The 27971-nt window shown below is 42.2% G+C and overlaps 1 protein-coding gene across 1 annotated transcript; it reads right to left on the bottom strand.

The window, feature by feature from the left end:
- Positions 1-6449: 6449 nt before the first annotated feature.
- Positions 6450-23416, bottom strand: LOC129811355 (grainyhead-like protein 3 homolog). Its single transcript, XM_055862589.1, has 15 exons — positions 23317-23416; positions 20850-20961; positions 20692-20753; positions 19609-19855; positions 19381-19469; positions 19051-19192; positions 18456-18567; positions 18158-18252; positions 16691-16849; positions 14755-14830; positions 13380-13510; positions 11525-11651; positions 10193-10278; positions 9999-10063; positions 6450-7567 (listed from the first exon to the last, which is right to left on the bottom strand). The coding sequence occupies exons 1-15, from the start codon at positions 23331-23333 to the stop codon at positions 7450-7452; spliced, it is 1638 nt and encodes a 545-aa protein (XP_055718564.1). The 5' UTR covers positions 23334-23416; the 3' UTR covers positions 6450-7449.
- Positions 23417-27971: the final 4555 nt, after the last annotated feature.

Below are 27971 nucleotides of genomic sequence, written 5' to 3'. Positions count from 1 at the left end.
AATCTCCGCTGTGAAGCTTTGCAGCTCCTTCAGGGTTATCTTTGGTCTCTTTGTCTCTTTGTTGCCTCTCTGATTAATGCCCTCCTTGCCTGGTCCGTAAGATTTGGGGGGCGACCCTCTCTTGGCAGGTTTGTTGTGGTGCCATATTCTTTCCATTTAAAAAAATAATGGATTTAATGGTGCTCCGTGGGATGTTCAAAGTTTCTGATATGTTTTTATAACCCAACCCTGACCTGTACTTCTCCAGAACCTTGTCCCTGACCTGTTTGGAGAGCTCCTTGGTCTTCATGGTGCCGCTTGCTTAGTGGTGTTGCAGACTCTGGGGCCTTTCAGAACAGGTGTATATATACTGAGATCATGAGACAGATCATGTGCACACAGGTGAACTTTATTAAACTAATTATGTGACTTCTGAAGGTAATTGGTTGCACCAGATCTTATTTAGGGGCTTCATAGCAAAGGGGGTAAATACATATGCATGCATCACTTTTCCGTTTTAACATTTTTATAATTTTAAAGTATTTTTTTATTTATTTCACTTCACCAATTTGGACTATTTTGTGTATGTCCATTACAATGAAATCCAAATAAAATTCAATTTAAATTACAGGTTGTAATGCAACAAAATAGGAAAAACACAAAGGGGGATGAATACTTGTGCAAGGCACTGTAAATACACTATATATACAAAAGTATGTCGACACCCTTTCAAATGAGTGGATACGGCTATTTCAGCCACTCCCATTGCTGACAGGTGTATAAAATCGAGCACACAGCCATGCAATCTCCATAGACAAACATTGGCAGTAGAATGGCCTTACTGAAGAGCTTGGTGACTTTCAACGTGGCATTGTCATAGGATGCCAGCTTTCCAACAAGTCAGTTTGTCAAGTTTCTGCCCTGCTAGTGCTTCGCTGCTCAACTGAAAGTTCTGTTATTGTGAGGTGGAAACGTCTAGGAGCAACAACGGCTCAGCCATGAAGTGGTAGGCCATCCAAGCTCACAGAACGGGACCGCCGGGTGCTGAAGGGCATGGCATGTATAAATCGTCTGTCCTCGGTTGCAACACTCAATACAGAGTTCCAAACTGCCCCTGGAAGCAACGTCAGCACAAGAACTGTTCGTCGAGAGCTTCATGAAATGGGTTTCCATGGCCGAGCAGTCGCACACAAGCCTAAGATCACCTTGCGCAATGCCACACGTCTGCTGGAGTGGTGTAACGCTCGCTGTAATTGGAGTCTGGGGCAGTGGAAATGCGTTCTCTGGAGTGATGAATCACGCTTTACCATCTGGCAGTCCGACGGACAAATCTGGGTTTGGTGGATGCCAGGGAAACGCTACCTGCCCCAATGCATAGTGCCACCTGTAAAGTTTGGTGGAGGAGGAATAATGGTCTGGGGCTGCTTTTCATGGTGTGGTTTAGGGCCCTTAGTTCCAGTGGAGGGATGTCTTAACGCTACAGCATACAATGACGTTCTAGATGATTCGGTGCTTTACAGAAATGGTTTGTTGAGATCGGTGTGGAAGAACTTGACTGGCTCTTTTGGCTGAATGGAATCAAGTCCTGTAGCAATATTCCATCATCTAGTGGAAAGCCTTCCCAGAAGAGTGGAGGCTGTTATAGCAGTAAAGGGGGGACCAACTCCATATTAATGCCAATGATTTTGGAATGAGATGTTCGACAAGCACGTGTCCACATACTTTTGATCATGTAGTGTAGTACGGCCCCCGTTTTGAAAAGCTTGCCTTTGAGGTGGGAACAAGGAAGTATGGCTCCCGTCAGGCTGTAGTCTTTACAAAGACAAGGGAAATGAGTCGACCTAGATATATCCTGCATTGCCCTGGCAGATAGGAACATTGTTGAGACAAGTCCAATGGCTCTATTGAACAAGGACAACCATATCTACTCGCTGCTAGCGTGATCGTGCAGTTGGCGAAACACAAAGGCGGCAATAATTGCTACAAACCATGACTCAATTAATTTTTTTTGATCAGACAACAGGCTCAGTCAACCATTGACGTAATTGGTTTAACTGTCCTGGGGACCAAAAATGTGAAAGTACAGCTCTACACTCTAAATAGCATAAGTGGTCAGGAGCCCATAAAATGGACGCCATACATCCCAGCGCCCCTCGCTTTTCCCTGATAGTTCAAAAATATCCTGATACTGACATGACTTCCTCATATTTAGCTCTAGAAGGTTTCCCTGATATTTAGATATTTTCATTGATAGACAATAGTAAACATTAGCACAGGCTTTGGGAAGGTGAAATGAAAGCCCGTTCAGTGACATTTTCACTAACAGCCTCTGGCTTCGTCGTTGTTATTTATCTCGGTTCCTGGCATTATCACTGGATGATGGATGATTAAGGTTGCAAAATTCCAGTAACTTTCCCACAGTTGCCAGGTTTTCCATAAATCTTGGGTGGAGGATTCCAGATTTCCTGCTTACTCCCTTCTGATTTCTGGAGCCTTTAAGCCAAGATTTCCAGAATAGCTGGACATTTTGGTCAAATTACAGGAATTTTGCAACCGCGTGGATGATATACCACAAATGAAAATATACAGTATGGCCGCTGTTGAAGGATTTACCTACTTGACATTTTCACCCTGTAAAGATTGGATTGGAAACTGTGACATTTTCACCTGAAATTGTATGAATTACTCATTTTGAATCAAGTAATTGATATACATTTTTCCTCTCTTTTGGCATGCTCATCTTCACGGATCCCCAGAGATGATCAAATACAAGGAGCAGATACAGCCCATTATGACACTGCTGTCTCTAAGGCTGTATTTACACAGGTAGCACAATTCGGATCTTTTGCCATTAATTGGTCTTTCGTCCAATCAGATCAGAGTTGGGCTGCCTGTGTAAATGAAGACACTGCAGGACAAATTCTACGTAAGATACAGGAGTTGTCATAGCAACTATCAGAATAACAATCAGAAGAAACTATTAGAAATGCGATAAGGGACTGTATTGAAAGATGAGGAATCAATACTCTAATTGTGTTTTGTTTCTTATTAAGTCTCCTTGATAAGATATGATTCACGAACATCCCCCTACATTCACAGTCTTTCCCTCATTAGCCGTCGTATTGATTGCACAGTGAGCTTCATCTAATTAGAAGAACACACTTACAGTACCATCCAGATGAGGTAAAAGCATCTGCTTCTCCTCTGTCCGTCTGTACGCTTTACATTATTCCATCTAAAGTAGGATCAGATGCTTGTCTAATCCATCTCTTACCCTCTCCCTTTCTCTCCTCCCCTCTTTCTCTCCTCTCTCTCTCTAGTGCCCTCTTTCTCTCTTCTCTCTCTACTCCCCTCTTTCTCTCCTCTCTCTCTCTACTCCCCTCTTTCTCTCTCTACTCCCCTCTTTCTCTCCTCTCTCTAGTTCTCTCTCTACTCCCCTCTTTATCTCCTCTCTCTCTCTAGTGCACTCTTTCTCTCCCCTCTCTCTACTCCCCTCTTTCCCTCTCTACTCCCCTCTTTCTCTCCTCTCGCTCTCTACTCCCCTCTTTCTCTCTCTACTCCCCTCTTTATCTACTCTCCCTCTAGTTCTCTCTCTACTCCCCTCTTTATCTCCTCTCTCTCTCTAGTGCACTCTTTCTCCTCTCTCTCTACTCCCCTCTTTCCCTCTCTACTCCCCTCTTTCTCTCCTCTCTCTCTCTACTCCCCTCTTTCTCTCTCTACCCTCTTTATCTACTCTCTCTCTCTAGTGCCCTCTTTCTCCTCTCTCTCTCTACTCCCCTCTTTCTCTCCTCTCTCTCTCTCTACTCCCCTCTTCATCTCCTCTCTCTCTCTAGTGCCCTCTTTCTCTCCCCTCTCTACTCCCCTCTTTCCCTCTCTACTCCCCTCTTTCTCTCCTCTCTCTCCTCCCCTCTTTCTCTCCTCTCTAATGCCCTCTTCATCTCCTCTCTCTCTCTCTAGTGCCCTCTTTCTCTCTCTACTCCCCTCTTTTCACTCTCCTCCCCTACTTCTCTCCTCTCTCTCTCTCTCTCTCTCTCTCTCTCTACTCCCCTCTTTCTGCTCTTTCTCTACACTCGATTTCAACTCACAGGAAGATGGCTGTGTGTTAGATCTCAGATGGAGCTTAGTGTGCATTGTCTCTCTCTCTCTCTCTCCAACTCTCTCCCTCCCTTTCTAGTACCCACTAGATGCACAAACCCTCTATTGCTCTCATTCTCTGTTCCCTTATCCCTCTCTCTTCTCTTCTCTCTCCCTCACTCTCTCTCTCCTCTTTGGTACCCAGTGGAAGACTGGATGGACAAACACTACACATACATAAGTGTGCTGCTTGCCATATCAGATGTGTCCACTCTGGAAGCACCCACATGAAAAAATACTACAGTTTACTATAGAATTCTATAGTAAACTGTAGAATACTATACTACACATTGTAGTATCCCTCCATGTGTAGTACTTACTATACTATACTGCAGAATACTACAGTAAATACTGCAGTACTATCCACAAACAATGTAGTAAATACTACAGAAATGTCTACAAAAACAAAGTTTTTGAAACTTTAGAAAATACTACAGAATTGAATTTGCATATACCCATTCCCCTCCCCATATCTCAATTTGTGCCACCCATAAGTGAGAAACCTACTGTACATGCCAAGTATAGACCATATTGTGTTCCCTACAGGTTATACTGTAGAAACGAGCAGAAGCTCTGAACTAGTGTATCTGTTCAGACCCCAGTCCTACCTACGTACAGGTTATGGAAAATGCACTCTTATGGGCATTTCTCCAGGAGGTTTCCTGAAGGAGAAAGCCTACACTTCTATGTCAAAGATAATTCAACCAAAACACTATATTTAAAACTACACTAAATATTACTGTATACTGCAATCCACAAAAACACCACATTAATTATTATAGTACTGTATATACTACAGTTTTCTTTAACTGCAGTATGTATGCTATAGTTAACTGTAAATACTCTCTCTCTCTCTCCTCTAGCCAGCCTCTGCCCAGTAACTTTAGTTACTGTCACTAGCCGAAACTCAACCATGCACCTTAAAGGCTGCTGTCACATGTACTTTCATGGAACACTGGTCACTTTAATAATGGAACACTTTAACAATGGTTACATACTGTTTTACACATTTCATATGTATATACTGTATTCTAGTCAAGGCCATCCTATTTAATTATTGCTGTACATATAGTATTCCATCCTACGTATTCAACAGATTATATATATATACTACCGTTCAAAAATTTTGGGGTCACGATTAAAAATGTCCTTGTTTTTGAAAAACACATTTGTTGTCCATTAAAATAACATCAAATTGATCAGAAATACAGTGTAGACATTGATAATGTTTTATAAATTACTATTGTAGCTGGAAACGGCAGATTTTTTTTAATGGAATATGTACAGAGGCCCATTATCAGCAACCATCACTCCCGCGTTCCAATGTCACGTTGTGTTAGCTAATCCAAGTTTATCACTTTGAAAGGCTAATTGATCATTAGAAAACCCTTTGCAATTATGTTATCACAGCAGAAAACGGCTGGAACATCAGCATTTGTGGGTTCGATTACAGGCTCAAAATGTCTAGAAAAACCGAACTTTCTTCTGAAACTCGTCAGTCTATTCTTGTTCTGAGAAATGAAGGCTATTCCATGTGAGAAATTGCCAAGAAACTGAAGATCTCGTACAACGCTGTGTACTACTCCCTTCACAGAACAGCGCAAACTGGCTCTAACCAGAATAGAAAAAGGAGTGGGAGGCCCCGGTGCACAACGGAGCAAGAGGACAAGTACCTTAAAATGTCTAATTTGAGAACCAGACGCATCACAAGTCCTCAACTGGCAGCTTCATTAAATAGTACCCGCAAAACACCAGTCTCAATGTCAACAGTGAAGAGGCGACTCCGGAATGCTGGCCTGGTTTTATATTTTATATGACACACACACACTGAAACACACACAGCCACACACTGAAACACACACCCACACACTGAAACACACACACCCACACACTGAAACACACACTGAAACACACACACTCACACACTGAAACACACACACTCACACACTGAAACACACACACCCACACACTGAAACACACACACCCACACACTGAAACACACACACCCACACACTGAAACACACACCCACACAAGATGATAGAGATACATGACCTTATTGTGAAAATAATATTATAATATCATGAGACCAGCAGACATGACGAGACACCCGGTAACATGTATTCAGTGTCTGTGCTAAAGGCCTGTTAAAATTCCCTGGGCGGTGTTCTAATATACTCAATGGCGTAAACAAAGAGTATAAATTGAACTATTTGCATACATTATCTTGGTAAGAGGCCTGCTTCCAGGGTAATTCTGTAAGATTTCAGTTGAAGTGGGATGAACCATATGTCATCTTTTAACATTATCATATTAAAACCATTGAAAGAAACCCGTACACATTTTTTTTGTGTGTTTAATTTTCTTGGAAACGAGAGTCAATACAAAAAGAGTCGCTATGGTAAAATCATGAGATATATTACAGGGATATAGCTACAGCATTGAAATGTTGCAAAAAAAAACGTACAAAGAAAATCTAAACGCCTTCACAAAAAACTCAACTGAAAGATTTTGAAAGGAGTTGATCTGGAACATAGTGGTTCTAGCACAGTGGCTTGGGGGAAGAATTATGTGGTGACACAATACAACCTAGAAATGTGTACAGTCTTCTACTAAAGAAGGCCACTGAGGTTTTTGTGAAGGCAATACCCGTGAAGTGGGAAATGTATGACTTTGGTTCTAAAAAAGTACTTTGTTGGACAATTCTAGGGTGTTTGTTGGACAATTACAGGCTAAAGCATTATCCTATTGGTAGTACCATTTATATAGCAAACAAAATGGTCTGAGAAGTAATACGGTAAAAAAAATAACTAAAGCAATTAAACAATGGCAGCATTCCCATTACTTGAGATCTCTTGGAAGAAATGATAAGTACATGACAAGCAGCAAGAATGGCAGTCTGAAAAAGTTGACAACATTCACGATATGTCTACTGAAATTGAAATACGTAGCTTGTGGAAATTTCTGAAAAGTGGGTCATGGTATCGCTGTATGTTTCCTCAAGAGACAACTCATATGTCATTAATTTCTATTTACATAAAATATTTACAGCATCGTCATAATTAATCATAATCGCTCTGTTATAAAATATATACCACAGTAAAAAAAAAGTCAGAAGGGGATTAAATGGTATTTACAGAGTCACTGACTGGCATCACTATAAAGCGTTCGGTCTGAAGTCGGTTCAATGGTAGAAAGGATGATGTGTCTTTGTCCTGTTGGCCCGGCCAATAGAGTCTCTCACAGGGCAGTGCTTAAAGGGTTGAAATTGGCAGGCAGTTTGATTGGGCAGACCTTGCCATTTGGTGGCCCGAACATAAAAAATGTCTGCCCTCTCTTCATAACTCCATGAGAGTGACCTGGAACTGACTGCTCATGACTTCAGAGATCTCTATGAGGAACGCTGAGTGGTTGCTGTAGTGTTCAATGATGTTGTCATCCATATTGACGAAAATCCTGAAAGGCAACAGACAAAGAACAGATGAATGTCTTGTACCACACTTTATATAACAGGCTACATGTTACGTAAATGGCCTGTTTGCTGCTGTCTGGCTGAGACATTTTGTAGTCATGAAACAAAAGAGTGAGAGGCCTCCAATTCCCTCAACACTGCAAACAATTAATCAGGCCAGACTCCTTTTCCCAGGTGGCAACCTGGCTTTACGGTAAGTAAAGCTTTGTTGCTAATCAAGCGATCTGCCTGCTCACGCTACCCGGAGGGAAGGGACTGATTGAAGACTATAAGCAGAACGAGAATGTTACAGAACCTGTTGGGTTCTCCATGTAATGTCAGCACACAGCAGGGCGGTGTGACAGAAGAACCACATGGCATTCAGGGTGACAGTCCCCCTCTAATCTTCTCCAAGTCAACTTCAACAAATGACTGCCTCGCAACATGTTAGTGTTACAACCGTTCATTGACATGGATTCTTGCGTGAAGACTACAGGCCTACTTACTACTATGTCTACTATGTCTCAAGCTGAGGGAAATGTTATCACCTATACATCGAAGGACTTTACGTTTACTGTAAAATCAGAATAGGATATAAATCCTTTTGAAAGATTATGGCTCAAGCATTGAACACACAATGGATGCCATTATTTCATATCATGGTTCACATGTTGACAATAGGGATACCAGCTCTTCCTCAAAGGTTAGTCCTATTCCATGGCATCCACCTCGCAACCGCGTTTGCACAATAAGGTGGCTCCCTCCGCCTTAATCAAAACCCTTGTCTATCAGAGTAGCTACCTCTTTTCACTCAACGAAATAGACCAAAACACTTCCTGGTGTAGCTACGGGGATGGGTAGATCAGATTAGAGAAACATAAATATTGTAAAGTAAAACAATCGCCTGACTCATCCATCTTTTCGTCCTGTTTCTCTTTTGGAAGAGCCAGATTATCACATTCCAGCAGACATAGAGCTAGCTAGCTCACCTAGCCAGTCTGTCAACTTTGGTTGGTTTCCTTACTGAGGACATTACAGTAAAATAGAAGGATGTATTGCAAAAGGAAATAGTAAAATGGTAGTGTACTGGGAAAGATAAGTTAGCCTGTGGACATCCTGAGGGTTTGAATTAAGACTAGAGTGTTCAGTATATGAGAGTGAAAATAGCTGTACGTAGCAGAAGACGTGTTGTCCGTTAGTTTACTCCATTCAGGGGAGAGGTGATAGGGTTGGGTGAACATTTTTAAATAGGGGGATTAGAAACTATACTAACAATTAGTTTGATAGAACCCAGAATATATCTGCAATATTGAAGCTCATCCACTAAATTCAAAAGTTGTACAACATTTTATTTTTTTTATTCATAAAGACTTCAACCAAGATTCAAAATGAGATACCGTAAAACGTTAATTAAAACGTTGAGTCTCAAATAGCCACCTGTCCCTTTTAATAGCCGGGCAATGGCACACATTTCAGCAAATTAACATGTGCTTCAGATAAACGCTGGGTATAAATGGAATTGTTTATGAGGATACTATGAATTACCATGAATTGTGTATGAGGTTTATTGTTTGATATGTTACATTAGATAATTCAGTAATGACTCAAAAAAAAAGTCTCATCCATTTTTATCGGCAGTAAGAAACTGCTAGCCATTGGATGCTAACAGCTGAGAACGGTTAGCTAACTGGCTGCTAACAGCTGAGAACGGTTAGCTAACTGGCTGCTAACAGCTGAGAACGGTTAGCTAACTGGCTGCTAACAGCTGAGAACGGTTAGCTAACTGGCTGCTAACAGCTGAGAACGGTTAGCTAAATGGCTGCTAACAGCTGAGAACGGTTAGCTAACTGGCTGCTAACAGCTGAGAACGGTTAGCTAACTGGCAAGCAATAAAACAGTCAACAACTTCGGGAGTACAGACCCTCAGAAATCGTCCGATTGCCCATCTGATGGCTAAAGTAAGAACTGCTAAAAATTCACAGTCAAATAGGATAATTATTATTCTATTATATATATATATATATATATATATATATATATATATATATATATATATATTTAAATAGAGACATACTAAGACAATAGAAATGTGCTGGAATTAAACAATTAACGTTAACTATGAAATTAGCGAAAGCTCTGTGTATTAAAGAAATAGACACCTGGTTCAAATAAAAGCCTGTTTCTTACAAGCTCCTGTTGTGTTCAGTGATCTAAGCAAATAAAAACTTGGGCTATTAATTAATGTTTTACGGTAAGTAGTATATCCTGATGCGCATCTACTTAATCAAATCCAATACATTTCCCTTCATTTTACTGTAACTTGCTAATGCTACTTGGGAATAGCATTGCTAATTATGTAGCATAGCTAATGCTGACACTTGTTCCTCCTTGAAGTAAAAAAAACTGATCACTGTAAGGCCTCAGAAAGTAATTTACCCTCTTTTGCATTTCTTGTATATTTTCCCAATGGAGTCCTCTTGCATGCCATACTTTTCAGAAATCTGAGAAAGGAACAAAAGAAAGATTAGTATCACTGTCAACTCTACAGTATTCTCTCATGCTTGAACGATGTGATGCTTGGACGATAACAAAGTTGGGTAAGGAATAAGTATTAAAAGTGTACTACTTACTGCTTGTCTCAGGCCTTTCAGAGTTGGGGTGTTGAGCATGAGAGCATCGAACACCTCCTCGGACTCTGTTCTCACGTACAAGAGTACTGCAAATCAGGACAACAGAATACGTCAGGTCGTGTACCAGACCAGGATAAAACAGGACAACAGAACAGTGCCATGTATTCATTGAAGCCAAGGGAAGCCAGGATTCCCCCCAAATATTGTTAAAAAATGTTTACATTAAATAATGTATCTTTCGTCTCTCTGTGTTTCATAATTTTCCTTCAATTTGCAGAGGCTGAATGTATCTCACGGGAGAAAGCATCCGAGTGAGCGAAACAGCGCCCCCCTGTGTCTGTATGTATAGCCCATCTATCTGATGCTTTCTGGTCAAAAAGAGTATGACATTCTTCCCGCCTGTAGCATTGAATGCAAGGAACCCAGTGAGCATTTGACCTTATGAAATATTAGCTAATCAGCGTTGAGCTAAACTGAGTGAGCTCAACTGTGAATGGTCCTGGCACACCAAAAATGTTTTTCAAGTGGAGCCATTTTGGATTTTGGCTTCACGCCAGTCCATCACATCAAAATACCAAATGTCACTGACTGAGAACTTGAAATGTTGCATCTCGTTGTGTTTTTGTCCTCCGGTGGTTAGCTAGCTAGCTAAAATTGCCCCTTTCCTAAATTAGCCATGGATGGAGATAGGGATTTGGACTTTTGGTTTGACTTAATTCTCCATACTGGCCAATGAATATAACAGACATTCTGATTTAACTATAAATTCATACATTTTGGCCCTGACCTGAGAGGATGGAAGCTCAATATGTAGCTAGATGTAGAAGGCTAATGTTAACTAGTGTGGTCATCATTGCCCATGAAAGGAAGTTAGGCTAGCGAGCAAGCATTTTAGCCAGTTAGCCCAGGACAACAAAAATAAAAAAACGTGCACTGTATGACAGTCATAGACGGTTTCGTCAACATGAAAGAGAGGAGGATGACACACACAAATCAGAACCATGGACAGACACATATTTATACTGAACAACAATAGAAACACAGCATGTAAAATGTTTCATGAGCTGAAATAAAAGATCCCAGAAATGTTCAATTTGCACAAAAAGCTTCTTTCTCTCAAATTTTGTGCACAGATTTGTTTACATCCCTGTTAGTGAGCATTTCTCCTTTGCTAAAATAATCTATCCACAGGGCAACAGAATACGTCAGGCCGTTTACCAGACCAGGAACACAGTAGTGCTGTCTGTATATTTGCTTTGGGTTTGGCCAATTTCATTTCAATTCAGGAAGTGCGCTGTATTTTCAATTCAAGAATTGTATTTTTCTATGTACCTTTCTGTTGCTCCTCCAATCTGGCCTGCTTGCTTGGTGGTGGGCTACCACTGCTCTGGTCCACTCTATCAGGGTAAAGTCTCTTCAGGGAGGTCCTTTCAACTTCTTCCAGTGTTGTGGGTGGTGCCTACACAGAGAACAATCATTGGGTACAGTTCCTCTATAGATTATGATTGCTTAATTTCCCATCCCAGCCATGTTATGGCCGGAACAGTCATAAATAGGATTGTTATTATCACTGCTAAAGAGGTCTCCCATGACCCTGTAGAGATGCAGAGAGATAAAAGGTTCCAGACCAGAAGTCTGTCTATCTAAACTATCAGAGACTATCAGAGACGTAACTCTGTGTTGTTTTTTGTCGCACTGCTGTGCTTTATCTTGGCCAGGTCGCAGTTGTAAATGAGAACTTGTTCTCAACTGGCCTATCTGGTTAAATAAAGGTGAAATAAAATAAAAGTTTCACATTTTGTATTGTATATGAGACAGAACATTTTCAGACTCTTTTTATCAAGATAACGTTAATTTGTTTGGGGATTTTTCGGCTTCTCTCCCATCTTAAGAAACTGTGATTTTCTAAGACATATTTTCCTTGACAGATCGAATGATTTATGGGACTCAACTAAGTCTTGTAAATCATCCTACCCTCAGAGCTCAGAAAAGCAAATGACCCCCTTCACCTTTATCCTAAATTAGGGCACATCTCTCCCTAGCTTCCTCTCTTAAAGCAGTGAAAATGTCTGTACTGTCAAGTAAGTATGGGAACATTAACACTTGGGAGAAGACTGAGCACACACACACACACTCCCCCTCCCCAAAGCCCAGACTGTGGGAACTAAATGCCTGTCAGAACAGGAGCCCTTACCACCTCCACTGGCTTGTGTCAACAACACTGAAAAGTGGGGGGCTCGTGTGTGTGTCTGCCAGGTGTGGGTGTGGGTGTGGGTGTGGGTGTGGGTGTGTGTCTGCCAGGTGTAGGTGTGTGTGTGTCTGCCAGGTGTAAGTGTGTGTGTGTCTGCCAGGTGTGAGTGTGTGTGTCTGCCAGGTGTGAGTGTGTGTGTGTCTGCCAGGTGTGAGTGTGTGTGTGTCTGCCAGGTGTGAGTGTGTGTGTGTCTGCCAGGTGTGAGTGTGTGTGTGTCTGCCAGGTGTGAGTGTGTGTGTGTCTGCCAGGTGTGAGTGTGTGTGTGTCTGCCAGGTGTGAGTGTGTGTGTGTCTGCCAGGTGTGAGTGTGTGTGTGTCTGCCAGGTGTGTATGTGTGTGTGTGTGTGTCTGCCAGGTGTATGTGTGTGTGTCTGCCAGGTGGGTGTGTGTCTGCCAGGTGAGTGTGTGTGTGTCTGCCAGGTGTGAGTGTGTGTGTCTGCCAGGTGTGAGTGTGTGTCTGCCAGGTGTGAGTGTGTGTCTGCCAGGTGTGTGTGTCTGCCAGGTATGAGTGTGTGTCTGCCAGGTGGGTGTGTGTCTGCCAGGTGTGTGTGTGTCTGCCAGGTGTGTGTGTGTCTGCCAGAGTGTATGTGTGTCTTTGTGTAGGTTCCTGCAGGTTATCCCGTGTGTCAGTCACACTAGAGTCGGGTTTCGAGTTGAGGAATCTGAATAGCCCACCAATTCGATTGTCTGAGCTTGGCGTCTGCCTCTCCTCACTTTCCCTGATACTCTCCCTTATCCCAACCCACTTTTCCCACAAACTTATTTTCCCACACCATCCCTCCCCCCTCCCCCTTGTGTGTGCCAGAGCCCTGAGCTACAGTCCCGGGATAGCAGGGAACATGACTCATCTTACTGTTGTGGTGGTGAACTCCACGATCCCTCAATCCCAAAGAAAGAGAAAGAAAGGTGGAGTAGATGAGGGAGGAGGGAGACGTACCAGGCCGCAACGCTGCATGTTGGAGAGGTGCATCTCTGGGATAAAGAGGACGGGGTTGGTGACGTGGTCCTCCAAGGTTTTGAAGAAGGTGCTGTCACTTCCCATGGAGCTGGACACTACTGACTTGATGGCTGAGGAGGGAGAGGAGAACACTGGGTTAGAGTGAGCATTATAGAATCGCCTGTTAAATTAAGACCTAAAGGGCTTGTTTTCCCCGGGTGCTTTTTAATCTAGGAGCAGGGTTTACCTGAGTCTGGGAAACTGTCTCTATGATGCTTGTGACACTAAATTATCCTCTTCAAGCTAGAATAGGTACTGAATAATAACACTTCATACAAGTGGGGCTAAATCCAAAAATGCCAATTTCGTTAGCAACGCATGGGGTCTTAAATGACAATCACAGACTGAGAATGCAGGATTTACTTCCTGCTTGTCTGTTTTCACTGTTGATTTAGTCAGACTATTTCAACCATGTAATGGAGTGGAGTTGTGAAGGCCAAGCCTCATGATAAAAAAACAAACTGATGAAAGCAGATACCCAACCTGAAGTGAAATTACTTATTTGCATATTCTAACATGCTGACCACACCGCTTGTGTTTCTTGCACGAGTGTTGCAAAAATTAATGTACACGTTATTCAATAATAGAATCCAAACTGCACACACGCCCGTGCAACAACAAACTTCTACGTAGCCAGGCCCTAAAATAGAATTTGGTTTTATTTTTGCCACTTGAGGCGCTGCAAGTCCCGCCTCTCTCATTTCCTCATTGGTTTTTAGGAGCAAGCTGACCTGAGGTCCACACTCCAGTCCAGTTGGTGCTGGTAATGCACCTTAAAGTTGGTTGCCAACCACCATATAAAGTCCACAGAAGAAGAAGACTGAAGAAGGAGAGATTACTATAATTTTGTTTTACCCTTTTACCTGTGGATTAATTGTTGGAGTAGAGAACAGATGATTTTGTGTGGCTCAAAATGGGTCAAAATTCTACACAGATCCAGGAAACAAAAGGACTTTGAGCATTTCAGGTAAAACAACAACCCAATGTTTATATCCCAGGACAAATTAGTTAGCAACAGTAAGCTAGCTAGCTAAATGTCCATGAATGTTTCATGTTTTTCGACCTGTCCCCAAATGAATGTAGTTGGTTCAGAGGTCGTTTTGATATTTCATCCTACGTGTCCTGATTGCGTCTGGTGTGGATGAACAAAATCAACATGTGCGCAATGGCGCACGTGCCCGTCATAGACAGCATGTTAGACACTACATGGTGTTAGATGTCTCCTGGGGTTTACATCTGTCATTGGGTTAGTGTTTGTGTGCGGATGTCGCTTGTGATTATTTTTCTAATAAGACAGTGCCTGAAGGACTCTTACTTTTGGAGTCGATGACAGTTTTGCCCCTCCTCTTGCTCCTCTTCCTGTCCTCATCCCTCATCTTCCTCTCTGCACCCTGAGGAGAAAGACCCAGACACACATGGTCACAACTCTACTCTGACAACTTTATTCCTCATTTTACTAACCAGTCAGCCATACAACAATGTATTTATTAGAGAAGAAGCAACAATAAAATAATACATCTGATTTTAAGTCATCGTTGACCGAGCCTGACTAGCAATGTGGTCCGGTCAACCTGCTCCACCTCATGACATCGAGATACAGCGGGTTAAAGGGACACCATTGATGACGGAACACTCATTCACCAGCTGCTAAACCAGTTTGTTTAGCTTGTGTGTCATTGAGCGGCCCGACACATTATCACTCCACTGTGTCAAAACAGCTAGTGCCAACGGATGACACATCCCAAAAGGTGGATAGATTGAAAAGATTACATGGCCATAAGGGCTTTTGACGACAACTATCGGATTTCAAGCCAACAATGGGATCAATGACTAGGTCTGTGAACCATCAGACGTAGGTTCAACTTATGAACTAGACATCTGAGATTAAATCATGTGTTTTCGTCACCTGCACAGCTTTAGGTCATAAACTAGAGATACAGTAACTGTATAGGACTTAGTACCAAACCTTGGGGGATACCACTAAATATATATTGTAAAGCATACAGTGCATTCGGAAAGCATTCAGACCCCTTGACTTTTTCCACATTTTGTTGTGTAATAGCCTTATTCTAAAACTAATTTGTTTGTTTTCCACATTTTATTAATCTACACACAATGCCCCATAATGACAACGCAAAAACAAGTTTAGACATTTTTGCAAATGCATAAAAAAAAAGAAATATCACATTTAAATAAGTATTCAGACCATTTACTCAGTACTTTGTTGAAGCACCTTTGGCAGCGATCACAGCCTTGAGCCTTCTTGGGTATGACGCTACAAGCCTGGCACACCTGTATTTGTGGAGTTTCTCCCATTATTCTCTGCAGATCCTCTCAAGCTCTGTCAGGTTGGATGGGGAGCGTTGCTGCACAGCCATTTTCAGGTCTCTACAGAGATGTTCGATTGGGTGTCAAGTCCGGGCTCTGGCTGGGCCACTCAAGGACATTCAGAGAATTGTCCCGAAGCCACTCCTGCGTTGTATTGGCTGTGTGCTTAGGGTTATTGTCCTGTTGGAAGGTGAACCTTCATCCCAGTCTGAGGTCCTGAGCAGTTTTTCATTAAGGATCTCTCTGTACTTTGCTCCATTCATCTTTCCCTTAATCCTGACTAGTCTCTCAGTCCCTGCCACTGAAAAACATCCCCACAGCATGATGCTGCCACCACCATGCTTCACCGTAGGGATGGTGCCAGGTTACCTCTTGATGTGACACTTGGCATTCAGGCCAAAGAGTTCAATCTTGGTTTCATCAGACCAGAGAATCACCTAAAGCACTCTCATGGTCTGAGAGTGGCCAGACGGTGCCTTTTGACAAACTCCAAGTGGGCTGTCATGTGCCTTTTACTGAGGAGTGGCTTCCGTCAGGCCACTCTACTATAAAGGCCTGATTGATGGAGTATTGCAGAAATGTTGTAGAAACATCTCAAGGATGATCAATGGAAACAGGATTCACCTGAGCTCAATTTCTAGTCTCATAAAAAAGGGTCTGAATACTTATTTAAATAAGGTATTTGTTTTTTATTTTTAATACATTTGCAAACATTTCTAGAAACCTGTTTTCGCTTTGTCATTATGGGGTACAACACCAGCCAGACTTTTGCTTCCATGTGTAGATTGTTGAAGAATTTATTTTGTACGTAACAAAGTGGAAAAGGGTAAGGGGTCTGAATACTTTCCGAAGGCACTGCACATTACACATCTATAAGCCCTTCAACAACAAAAAATACATTTGAGATAGAGATCTTTACTGACCTTATCACAGAAGATTTTGACCTGGACGGCAGCTCTGTGGATGAGGCGGTTGGTGCCGGTGCTGAAATCATAGGTGTCGATCTGGAGGTTGAGAGGAAGCCCCTTCACCCCCTTCTGAGAGGAGAAGTCTGTACTCAGAGAGTTAATGCCAATGTACACCTGGAGAGAGGAGAATAGGGGTTAAAAATGATATCAGACAAGGAAACGTACAGTATTAATACTGGTTTCAAAAAAACAAATAAAGCAACACATCACGGGCACCTCTCCCCTATGTTACCTACTTTTTGTGTGCATGTACTGACATGTATGTGTAACCAATAGATACACACGCAAACTACATGTTAAAGTATTTTGTCCGTTATGTGTCGGACCCCAGTAAGACCAGCTGTCGCTAATGGAGATCTTGATCAATTAAAAAAATGTGAGGACTTTCTAGAACTGTTTTGGTGCCCTTTAAAAAAAAAAAAAAGGTCCTTGAGTGGTATTGAGAACCTTGAAAAGTCATTAAACCATTCACGCTATTCGCAATTGTTATGTTCTAATGTTCTATTCAATGTCATATAATGAGAAGTGACAAAGAGAGAGAATGTCGCGTGTGTGTGGGTGGCTGGCTGCCCTTTGACCAATGAGGTGTGACTGAGAGAAATTAAAAGATTGAGTGACAAGCATAGACACATCTCTGATCAGGAAGAAGTGTGGAGACAGAAAAAGCTTCACAAATAAAAAACTATGAATCTATGGACACGTGTTGTGATGACACCTTGTTGGATTGGCAACCCTCCACTTGTGGGAAAAACATACAGACGTACAGTGTAACAGAAAAGTTCTGAATGTTTCCACAACGGCTGTGTCTTGGTAAGGTTTCAGGATATAAGAGGCTCTGATTTTAACAAGACTTGTTCTGGGTAAAATGAGATGAGTTAGTATATCACTGGTTGTGACAACAGGTGCCTTCAGTGTTGAAATAAGCTTTACTTACTCATTCCTTCCAACCTGACCTTTCCTTTCTCCCTCTCCCCCTCTCTCTCTCCATTCTCCCTCTCTCTGTTCTCCCTCTCCCTCTCTCCACCTGCAGGGAGTTTCACTGCCTCACCCCTATGGGCGTGAGCAGATTGCAGTAAGCGCTCTCGACGTGTCGCTCTTGCCTTGTGGTGACAGGCGCCCCGGGGCGGCTGCATGCCAGGGATTCCTCCTCTCCCAACCCTCAGCGCTCCCTCATCGCCCCATTTCAGCTCAACGGATAGCGTGGCTAGATAAATAATAGGGCTGTTCCAAGCGCTACGACTTTATCTGTGTGTGTGTGTGTGTGTGTGTGTGTGTGTGTGTGTGTGTGTGTGTGTGTGTGTGTGTGTGTGTGTGTGTGTGTGTGTGTGTGTGTGTGTGCGTCAGTGTGTGTGTGTCAGCGTGTGTGTGTGTGTGTCAGAGTGTGTTTTTCCACTGTAGCGCCAGTTTCCTGGCTGCGCTTACCTTCGCTTCCTCGTTGGGGTTCCAAATGAAAGACAGAGCATTGAAGGCCACCTCTTCCACATGGCTGATGCCACTGAACACCTCTTTGTAGTCAGCTAGAAGACAGATAGAAAGACATTGATTTAAGGAAAATAAAGTGGTTTTCTGTTCTGAGTAGATACAGGCTTACGAAAGAAGCAACAACTACTAATAAAACCTTCCAGTCATTGACATTTGTTGTTTTAGACGTAGAGATAAGGCAAATTCCTGTTGCTGCTCCTATGCATGTGTTTGTGTATACATGGTAAAGGTTGTATACCGATGTCAATGACCCTCTGCTTAACAGTCGGCTGCCTTGCGTGCCAGTGATTCCAGCACCTCAGCTGGATCTCTGCATTCTTATCATTCTCAAACACCGCCATGACCACCGTCTGGAGAAAGAGAGCAGAGAGAGAGAGAGAGAAAGAGGGGCCATCAGACGAGGTACATTTTGTGTAGGTTGTGTGCATCGCCGACTCCGAGAAAGGCAAACTATTGGGCACGTTTCATTCGCAAAGGCTTGTGTGCTCTCTTTTCACCAGAGAAAAGAAAGGGCTGTCACACAGACCTTTAGCTCCTCCCCTTGTTCTCCCTCTCGGCCTGACTAACTGGCTGACACGCATTGGGTTTGGCCCCGCCAGACGAAATATGTGTTGGCCCCGAACACTGAGCCTGGCGGAACTCCAAAACCAAAATCACTCATCACAAGAAGAGAGAACAACGTTCCCACCCTGCTCCATCGGCCAGGACAGTCAACAATGGTGAGGAGGGGGGAGATTGTGAAGGAACATACTTTCACTGGTGTTGTGTCAAATAGAACATCCTCTGGTGAGAGGAACTGTCCTATTGGGTGATGTCATCAAAGCTCGACTCACCTTGACTTTGTTGGAGGACAGGCTGTCCACCCCCTGTAGGGAGATAGGGTAGAACTGGCCCTTGTTGAGGTACACCATGGGCAGCTGGGACGACTTGTGCTGGGTGGCTTGAGGGGCTCCCAGAACGAACTGGAAATCATTCCTGGAGACAAGATGTTAACGGTCAGCATTATGTTTTGCCATTTGAATATTACTGCCATTGCTTTGCAAGTTATACACAGCTCGATGATATTCATTACTTTTACCCTAATTCAATTAGCATTTTCGATACTTGGGCGTAGCTCAGCACAGGTGTTCTAATTTGATTTGATTCCCAGGGCACATAGCTACCTGTATCTCTCTGGAGGGGAGTTGGTGTAGGAGTCAGAGTACACTGGACTGGGCTGCTTGGTAAAGGGATCACTGTAGGGTAGAGACTGCTACAGAGGAACACAAGAAAAAAGTAATGAGGAGATGGAATGTGAAAAAGAGAGAGAGAAACTAGAAGGGGAGAAGTTGCTAGAGATTAAAATGTACAAATAAACAAGATGGCTGCTCTGGTTAGAGCTGTAAGCTTACCTCAGTGGTAGCCTCAGGGAAGGCTGTCTCTGTGGGCCACTTCTGGGAGAGCAGGGAGTCGAACATGTTGTTGATGGCCTGCTTGTCGTAGGTGTCGGCACTGGAGTTTTGGGGGACAGAGGGGGGGCAGAGGGACGACAGCTTGCTGTTGAGGTCCAGCGCCTCCTGGGGGTGGCTGGCAGAAATGTTGATGATGTTGGTAGGCGTCTCCAGGGAGACCAGCTCGGGGGAGGAGCCACTCAGTGTCCTGGGTTGGGGGGGAGGGAGAGGAGTTTAGATACAAGACCAACCCATTTAGTCACTCATTTGATTGACACTCAATAAATAATGGAGATGTTTGACAAACAAAACTCTTCTGAGAAACACGGATTGTCAATAGAACTGCCATTCCTTCAAAAAAAAAAATCAGCTCTTTTATACAGTAGCATGTACAGCAGCACACATACACACAATTCCCGACATAAAATGTGTAAAAGTCAATAAGAATGAAGAAAGCCAGTGTAGTTCTCAGAGTCCACTGAGCACACAGTGCTACTGAAAGTGAGCTAAAGAAAGCTGGGTGGGAACTGTTTACCGCCTAATCCCAATATTTCTTCCCCTCTTTCTTTATTTGAGTTTTGTCGAAAGGGACTGACTGCCGTGTTTGACGGGACAACTGCGTGGCCACCGACGGCCGTTTTTCAACCCAGACAAAAGAGAGGGTGAGAGAGAGGGAGAGCTGGGGCTGCTTCTCCTCCTTTGTGAGTCAGAGACGGTGTTGTTCAGGGGTGGGAAGAGGAGGAGTACCACAGCCCATAATCCCTTGGGGTTCTGTTTGACAGGGGGATTAGCCACAAGCTCACCCAACTCTGACCTCGCCAAAGCCTTGCCCTTTCTGTGCTGCTTTACTCCATGACATAGGAACTCCCAATACCACCCGGGTTCCACTTAAAAATCCCTTTACCATCCCATCTTCCCCATACCCCTTTAGTGTCTGCCTCTACGGTTTGATTGACAGGTGAAATTCTCTTGGCCTTTAACCCGATCGCTCAATCAAGTCCATACTCTTGGTAGTGTTAACAATTGCTTAGATATCAATCATACCTCTCTGGCTTGTACATACTGCTGCCTCGGCTGCATGCAACCATTTTCTGTTCTTTTGGTGTCTGTGAACATGAGAGACAACAGTGAGTTGTTTCTGTACAACACATACAAAGGAGGCAGGTTGAACTTAAACGGGTGGTATAACGCACACGCATTACCTTGCACTGGTCGTAGGTGAGCAGGCTGTCTGTGTAGGCCCAGGAGTCCATGATGAGGTTACTGTAACACTGGTAGTTGAAACTCTCGTTCTGAAGGACCAATCCCAGAGTCCTGCAGCACACAGACCAGGAGAAACATTAATAAACTCACATTATAAAAAAAATCTGAATAAGGCATTAGAGTGAAGGAGGTAGCACTTGACCTTTTGTAATTAAATAACATTTTTTTGGCATGTTTTGGCTATGGGAAGTGCCTCTTGGCCTATGCGTATGTTAACTTTTGTAGTAGAAATGCAAGACTTTATGCTGTGAGTGTCTCATGCTAATAACAACCTTAAGCGCTGCACATACTTGCCCCTGGGCTAGAAGGAAGGTTTCGATTGCAAAACCACAGATCTTAATAAGATATTTGCTGCTCGCTGCGTACAGTAGATGCCAGAGAAGTTCAACATACTAGGGGCCAAGAGCTCACTCACACACAAGTATGCCTTGTGTAATAACCTCACAATAATTACGTTCACAATAATTACATTCACAATAATTACGTTCACTAGAACTCGATCACATTATCAGTTACCGCAGAATGGAATCAGAATGGAGAATGGAATCATGTTTTCTTTTATTTCTTTTCATGAAAAGAAAGAAATAACTTCTTTGTTATAAGCCTTTCCCTCCTAGGGTCATAGGGTCATAGGGTCGTAGTGACTTCTTAAGTACAAAGGTCAGGATCCGAGCTGTCACCTGGAAGGCTCTGGGTTTCCAACAGTTTGCCAACAGTCCAGACACAAAACAAGGGATTTAGGGGAAGGATCAGTAACTCCTTTGGATAAACAGAAAGAAAAGTGGGATTTGTTTTGGGGGAATTTCCTGGCTACTGAGAATGAAGTAAGCTTCCTGTAAGTTGACCTGGAGTGGCCAGTGTGCAAACAGAGCAGGTTTACCTATGAGCTACCACATAATGTGCTGACAACAAAAGGAAGACTTCAGGCATTGACATCCTACTGTGTTTGACCAGGAGAGAGAGAATCACATTAAGGGCGTATTAGCAGAAAAGAAGGTCGTATTATCACTGTCCTTCCATACCACTTAAGATTCCTATACAATTGTTTACTAAAAGGCCTTCTCTCAAAACTGCAACCCACCACTGCAAAGACTGGTAACAGACACCTGTTGTAAGATACACCTGTCTCCCCCTCTACAGACACTCACCTGTCTCCCCCTCTACAGACACTCACCTGTCTCCCCCTCTACAGACACTCACCTGTCTCCCCCTCTACAGACACTCACCTGTCTCCCCCTCTACAGACACTCACCTGTCTCCCCCTCTAGAGACACTCACCTGTCTCAGTGTACGTTAACACCACAACATTCCATTAACTACTCTTCCCCTTTACAAAAAGGTGCCGTTTTGAAACTGCAGTAAAAGTTTGGTAACTGTGATATTTTAGACGCAGTAATTACAGTATACCTGCATTGTACTGCAGTTATACTGTACAATTATTGCAGTAAAAAAAAAAAAAAATTGGGGGGGACGCATTATTTGCTGCATACTGCAGTTATACCGTATTCTGACTGCAATCTTTTTGCGTAAGGGCCGTTCTCTAAATATTGCTCAATACAAATGTTACAACAGAGAATCCCTGTCTAGAGTTTCACCACTACATTATGTAATTCAACGCATTCTCCAAGACATTCAGGAGGCGGGTACCAGTTTCCCTCTCCCCCATTGTGTGTTGTACCCCTTAGGTGTAAACACGGCCTATGACAGGCCAGTTTAAACCACGAGTCGCTATAAATACACAACATAGCAGGGGGACATCGAAAGTGTGTGTGTGTATCAGGTTCTCCACTAAATATACTTTCAGTAAAAACACACACCTTTCACATGATGGTATCGTTGCACAAGATAGAGAAACAGAGGTAGAGAAGAGGGGGCATGAGTGCCCTGAATTTCTCTCTCTCTCTCTCAGGAAGTGTAGGTAACTCTTACTGTTCAACAGAAGATGATGAATGGACAAGTCAGCACTTGCATCATAATCTATTCTGGCCCTCAGCAGGAAATAAAAGGTAGACTGTTGCAGAACCAAAAGCAGTTACAGCCAAAAGAGCCTTACATCAATCCAACCAACAGATGCACTTATGTCACGTTCATGCAGTAGTCGTAGAAAACAACAGGTGATCCAGAGATTTCCCACTAGGGGAAAAACAATCAATAGGAAGCTCTACGCAAATAACTTTCTTACATTTTAACCCGGAGGTTCCGAGTTTCCGATAGCACGTGAATGCGGCATTAAAATATTAGACTGTCTAATACAATTGGTTGCATTTTACCTTAGCAGGTATACACCACAAGACAAGTCCAAACACATTTCCTTTAAGGAACACATTCTAGTCCCAGAACACCCCCTTTTAACCCCGTAAAACATAGCATGTCACAGAGAACCATGTAACGAAGTTGTCAACTTACTCAATCTCTTTGGTCATGACTCCTTTCCAAGACAGCAGAGTTTAGGTTCCTCTGGGTAAAGACTCCTCTAGTGGGTGTGGGTGTTGTCTGTCTTAGCAGAGAGAGTGAGCCTGTTTTGATTCCTGTCCTCATCAGCTCCCCACATTTATTTCATGCTGACAGGTAGCTTTCCTCACTCGTGCCTGATTGGCCGAGGGCTCCGAAGACAGGTGCCTGATAGGACAGGTGTAGAGGGGTTAACTGTTTCAGTGCTGATGAAACACAGGTGTGAGTGGCGGTACTTAGCAGGACAATCCTGGGAAGTGTTTCACACATCTCATTAGGAGTTAAAGAAAAGAGATTGGTTTCTCCAGGGTGTCAAATGATTCTTATTGAAAGTGAGATAACAAAGAGTTTTTTCAGGAACTGTGCTTTAAAATGGTAATAGAATTCAGTATCATTATACAGTGTTGAGAAAAAATGTACTGGTGCCATGGTGCACTTATTTGCTGGGATCAGTGTTTGCAATTGTTTTTGACTAAACTATTTAATGGAAGTAGTTGAGAGTAGTAGATAAGGACTTTATATTTGGATAGGATTTGAAAGGATTTGTTACATTTCATATTGAATAATCCACAAGAGGAACATAATTTAGATGATCATATCTGGTCCCTATAAAGAAACAAAGAACATACCATCATTTCAAATTGATATATTGGTACATCCATGTTCATTTATTTAATGAGCATGAAGTTCTTTCTGCTGTTTAAAATGTTTTAACAATTTTATGGTAGAATTTTCTTATGGTTTGGATTTTACATTTCAATATAGATAAAACTGAAATATGTAATCTTTCAAATCTGTAAAGAAATTCAAGTGAAAATTCACAATTCTCAAAGTGCAATACATCTTTAAATATTTCACATTTTAATATGGAACATCACATACATGGTTTATTTTATATATTGTATTTCTGTATGGGATCAGCCCATTTAGCAGAAACCAAAGACATACATTATTTCCTCCTTTCACAATAAGTTATGAACTGAGTCACCCACAGGATGCCGTGTTCTTTAAAGGATCTTCTCCAATTGTTACAAGGATAAGGCTCTTCCAGGCAAAGTTCTTCCACCCACCTCCCTTCCCTTTTACAGAACCAAGAAGAAGGATATTGCCATCTGGGCCCAGATTCACAAAACACTTCTTATGAAAAAACTTAGGAAGCTTTTTAAGAAAAAAACACCTAAGTTTATAGGATAGTTCATAAATGCAATTCCTCAACAATATCTTAAGATTTTATGATTTTCTTACAAACTTTTAAAACATTATCTTATTAATCTTAAAATGTGTGTTGCTAGGATATCAATTTAGCTATCTATCTAGCAAACAATGGCAATCATCTTTCAGATTAAGTTTGTGTGAATTAAACATGTTAGATTGCTTTCAAGAGCTTATTCTCTCACTGCCCAGAGTTTAGGACAAGGGTTTAGCTATCTTGGAATTAACAACAAATCCAATAACTTTATTTTCAAAATTCTAATTTCTTCTTCACTTTTTTTTGCTGAAGGAGAAACATAAGAAATAATGCAATAACATTTCCAACAACCTTTTAAACAACTTTGCTTAACTTTCTTCACAAGTCTATAGTTGTATGTCTCTGGGCCCTGGCCAGTATCTAGTGTAGGAGTGCTGATGTAGGATCAGTTTTGCCTTTTAGATCACAGTGAATATGATTATACGTGCAGGGGGAGCTGATCCTAGATCAGCGCTGAGCTTGCCTAGCATGTGCTACATGTTTTAACATTATTTAACTAGGTGTATCCTGTACAATAAAAATGTAGTTATTGTATACAACAGTGAATGTGGTTTCCCTGTTGGAAGGATTCCCTGGCCTTTTTTAATCTATACCGTGTGTATATATATATATCCAAATGTTTGGACACACCTGCACATTCAAGGATTTTTCTTCATTTGTATTATTTTCTACAATGTAGAAAAATAGTGAAGACATCAAAACTATGAAATAACACATATGGAATCATGTAGTAACCCCAAAAAGTGTTAAACAAATCAAAATATATTTTATATTTGAGATTCTTCAAAGTAGCCACGCTTTGCCTTTATGACAGCTTTGCACACTCTTGGCATTCTCTCAACCAGCTCCACCTGGAATGCTTTTCCAACAGTCTTGAAGAAGTTCCCACATATGCTGAGCACTTGTTGCCTGCTTTTCCTTCACTCAGTGGTTCAACTCATCCCAAAACATCTCAATTGGTTTGAGGTCGGGTGATTGTGGAGGCCAGGTTTTATGATGCAGACCTCCATCACTCCCTCTTGTCAAATAGCCCTTACATAGCCTGGAGGTGTGTTTTGGGTCATTGTCCTTTTGAAAAACAAATGATAGTCCCACTAAATACAAAACAGATGGGATGGCGTATCGCTGCGGAATGCTCTGGCAGCCATGCTGGTTAGGTGTGCCTTGAATTCTAAATAAATCACTGACAGTGTCACCAGCAAAGCACCCCCACACCATCTCACTTCCTCCTCCATGCTTCACGGTGGGAACCACATATCCGGAGATCGTCCATTCACCTCAAATCAAATCAAAATCAAATCATTTTTATTTGTCACATACACGTGTTTAGCAGATGTTATTGCGGGTGTAGCAAAATGCTTGTGCTTCTAGCCCCGACAGTGCAGTAATATCTAACAAGTAATATCTACCAGTTTCACAACATATACCCAAAATACATGTAAGTCTAAGTAAGGGATGGATTAATAATATATACATATATGTCAGAGAGGCATTGGACTAAGAAACAGTGGCATAGTATAGAGTACAGTTTATACATATGAGATGAGTAATGCGAGATACGGAGACATTATCAAAGTGACTCGTGTTCCATTTCCTTAAAGTGGCCAGTGATTCCTAATCTATGTCTTTAGGCAGCAGCCTCTGATGTGCTGGAGATGGCTGTTTAACAATCAGTGGTGTAGTATAGAATACAATACAGTATATACATATGAGATGGGTGATGCAATATGTAAACACAATTTAAAAGTGACTAAGATACCGTGGAATAGTGTAGAGCGCAGTTTATACATACGAGATGAGTAATGCTAGACACGGAAACATTACTCTTAAGGATCCGCCCCTTTTTTTCTATATCCCCCTAAAATGAAATACCCAAATCTAACTTCCTGTAGCTCAGTACCTGAGGGAAGGATATGCATAGTCTTGATTCCATTTGAAATGAAACACTTTGAAGTTTGTGGAAATGTGAATTAATGTAGGAGAATATAACACATTAGATATGGTAAAAGATAAAACAAAGAAAAAGCGAACTGTTTTTTTTCTAAAATAATTTTTGAAATGCAAGAGAAAGGCCATAATGCATTATTCTAGCCCAGGTGCAATTTAGTCATGGGTGTACAGGAGAGGGCTGAGCACGTAGCCTTGTGGGGCCCCAGTGTTGAGGATCAGCGAAGAGGTGTTGTTTCCTACCTTCACCACCTGGGGGCGACCTGTCAGGAAGTCCAGGACCCAGTTGGACAGGGCGGGGTTCAGACCCAGGGCCTCGAGCTTGATGATGAGCTTGGAGGGTACTATGGTCAGCTATAGTCAATGAACAGCATTCGTACATAGGTATGCCTCTTGTCCAGATGGGTGGCGATTGCATCGTCTGTGGATCTATTGGGTCGGTAATCAAATTGAAGTGGGTCTAGGGTGGAAGGTAAGGTGGAGGTGATATGATCCTTGACCTACTCTGCGTTTCACAAATACACGGCAGTTGGAACCAAAAATCTCACATTTGGACTCATCCCATTGCTCGTGTTTCTTGGCCCAAGCAATTCTCTTCTTCTTATTGGTATCCTTCAGTAGTGGTTTCTTTGCAGCAATTCGACCATGAAGGCCAGATTCACGTAGTCTCATCTGAACAGTTGATGTTGAGATGTGTCTGTTACTTTAACTCTGTGGAACATTTATCTGGGTTGCAATTCTGTTAACTCTAATGAACGTATCCTCTGCAGCAGAGGTAACTCTGGGTCTAACTTTCCTGTGGCGGTCCTCATGAAAGACAGTTTCATCATAGCGCTTGATATTTTTTTTGCAACTGCATCTGAAGAAACGTTCAGAGTTCTTGAACTTTTCCATATTGACTAACATTCTTGTTTTAATGTAATGATGGACTGCTCGTCTCTCTTTGCTTATTTTAGCTGTACTTGCTATAATATGGGCTTGGTCTTTTACCAAATAGAGCTGTTGTCTATATACCTTGTCACCTTGTCACAACACAACTGGTTGGGTCAAAAGCATTAGGAAGGAAGGAAGGAAAGAAATTCCACAAATTAACTTTTATCAAGGCACACCTGTTCATTGAAATGCATTCCAGGTGACAACCTCATGAAGCTGGTTGAGAGAATGCCAAGAGTGTGCAAAGCTGTCATCAAGGCAAAGGGTATCTACTTTGAAGAATCTCAAATATAAAATATATTTTGATTTGTTTAACACTTTTTGGAGTTACTACATGATTCCATATGTGTTATTTAATAGTTTTGATGTCTTCACTATTTCTCTACATTGTAGAAAATAGTACAAATTAAGAAAAACCCTTGAATGAGTAGGTGTGTCCAAACTTTTGACTGGTACTGTATAAAAAAAACTGCTTCTAGCT

The sequence above is a fragment of the Salvelinus fontinalis genome, chromosome 15 (genome assembly GCF_029448725.1).
Source record: "Salvelinus fontinalis isolate EN_2023a chromosome 15, ASM2944872v1, whole genome shotgun sequence".
Classification (NCBI taxonomy): Eukaryota; Metazoa; Chordata; class Actinopteri; order Salmoniformes; family Salmonidae; genus Salvelinus; species Salvelinus fontinalis.
The sequence above is the reverse complement of the archived record's forward strand: the minus strand, read 5'-3'. Positions and strand labels throughout refer to the sequence as shown.

What these genes read in the sequence shown, in the direction of transcription:
- LOC129811355 (XM_055862589.1), bottom strand. An exon ending in TCAAAATCTTCTGTGATAAG is followed by an intron (nt 14,831 to 16,690) that starts GTCAGTAAAGAT and finishes CTTTCTCCTCAG; the next exon opens with GGTGCAGAGAGGAAGATGAG. An exon ending in ACATGCAGCGTTGCGGCCTG is followed by an intron (nt 11,652 to 13,379) that starts GTACGTCTCCCT and finishes TTCTCTGTGTAG; the next exon opens with GCACCACCCACAACACTGGA.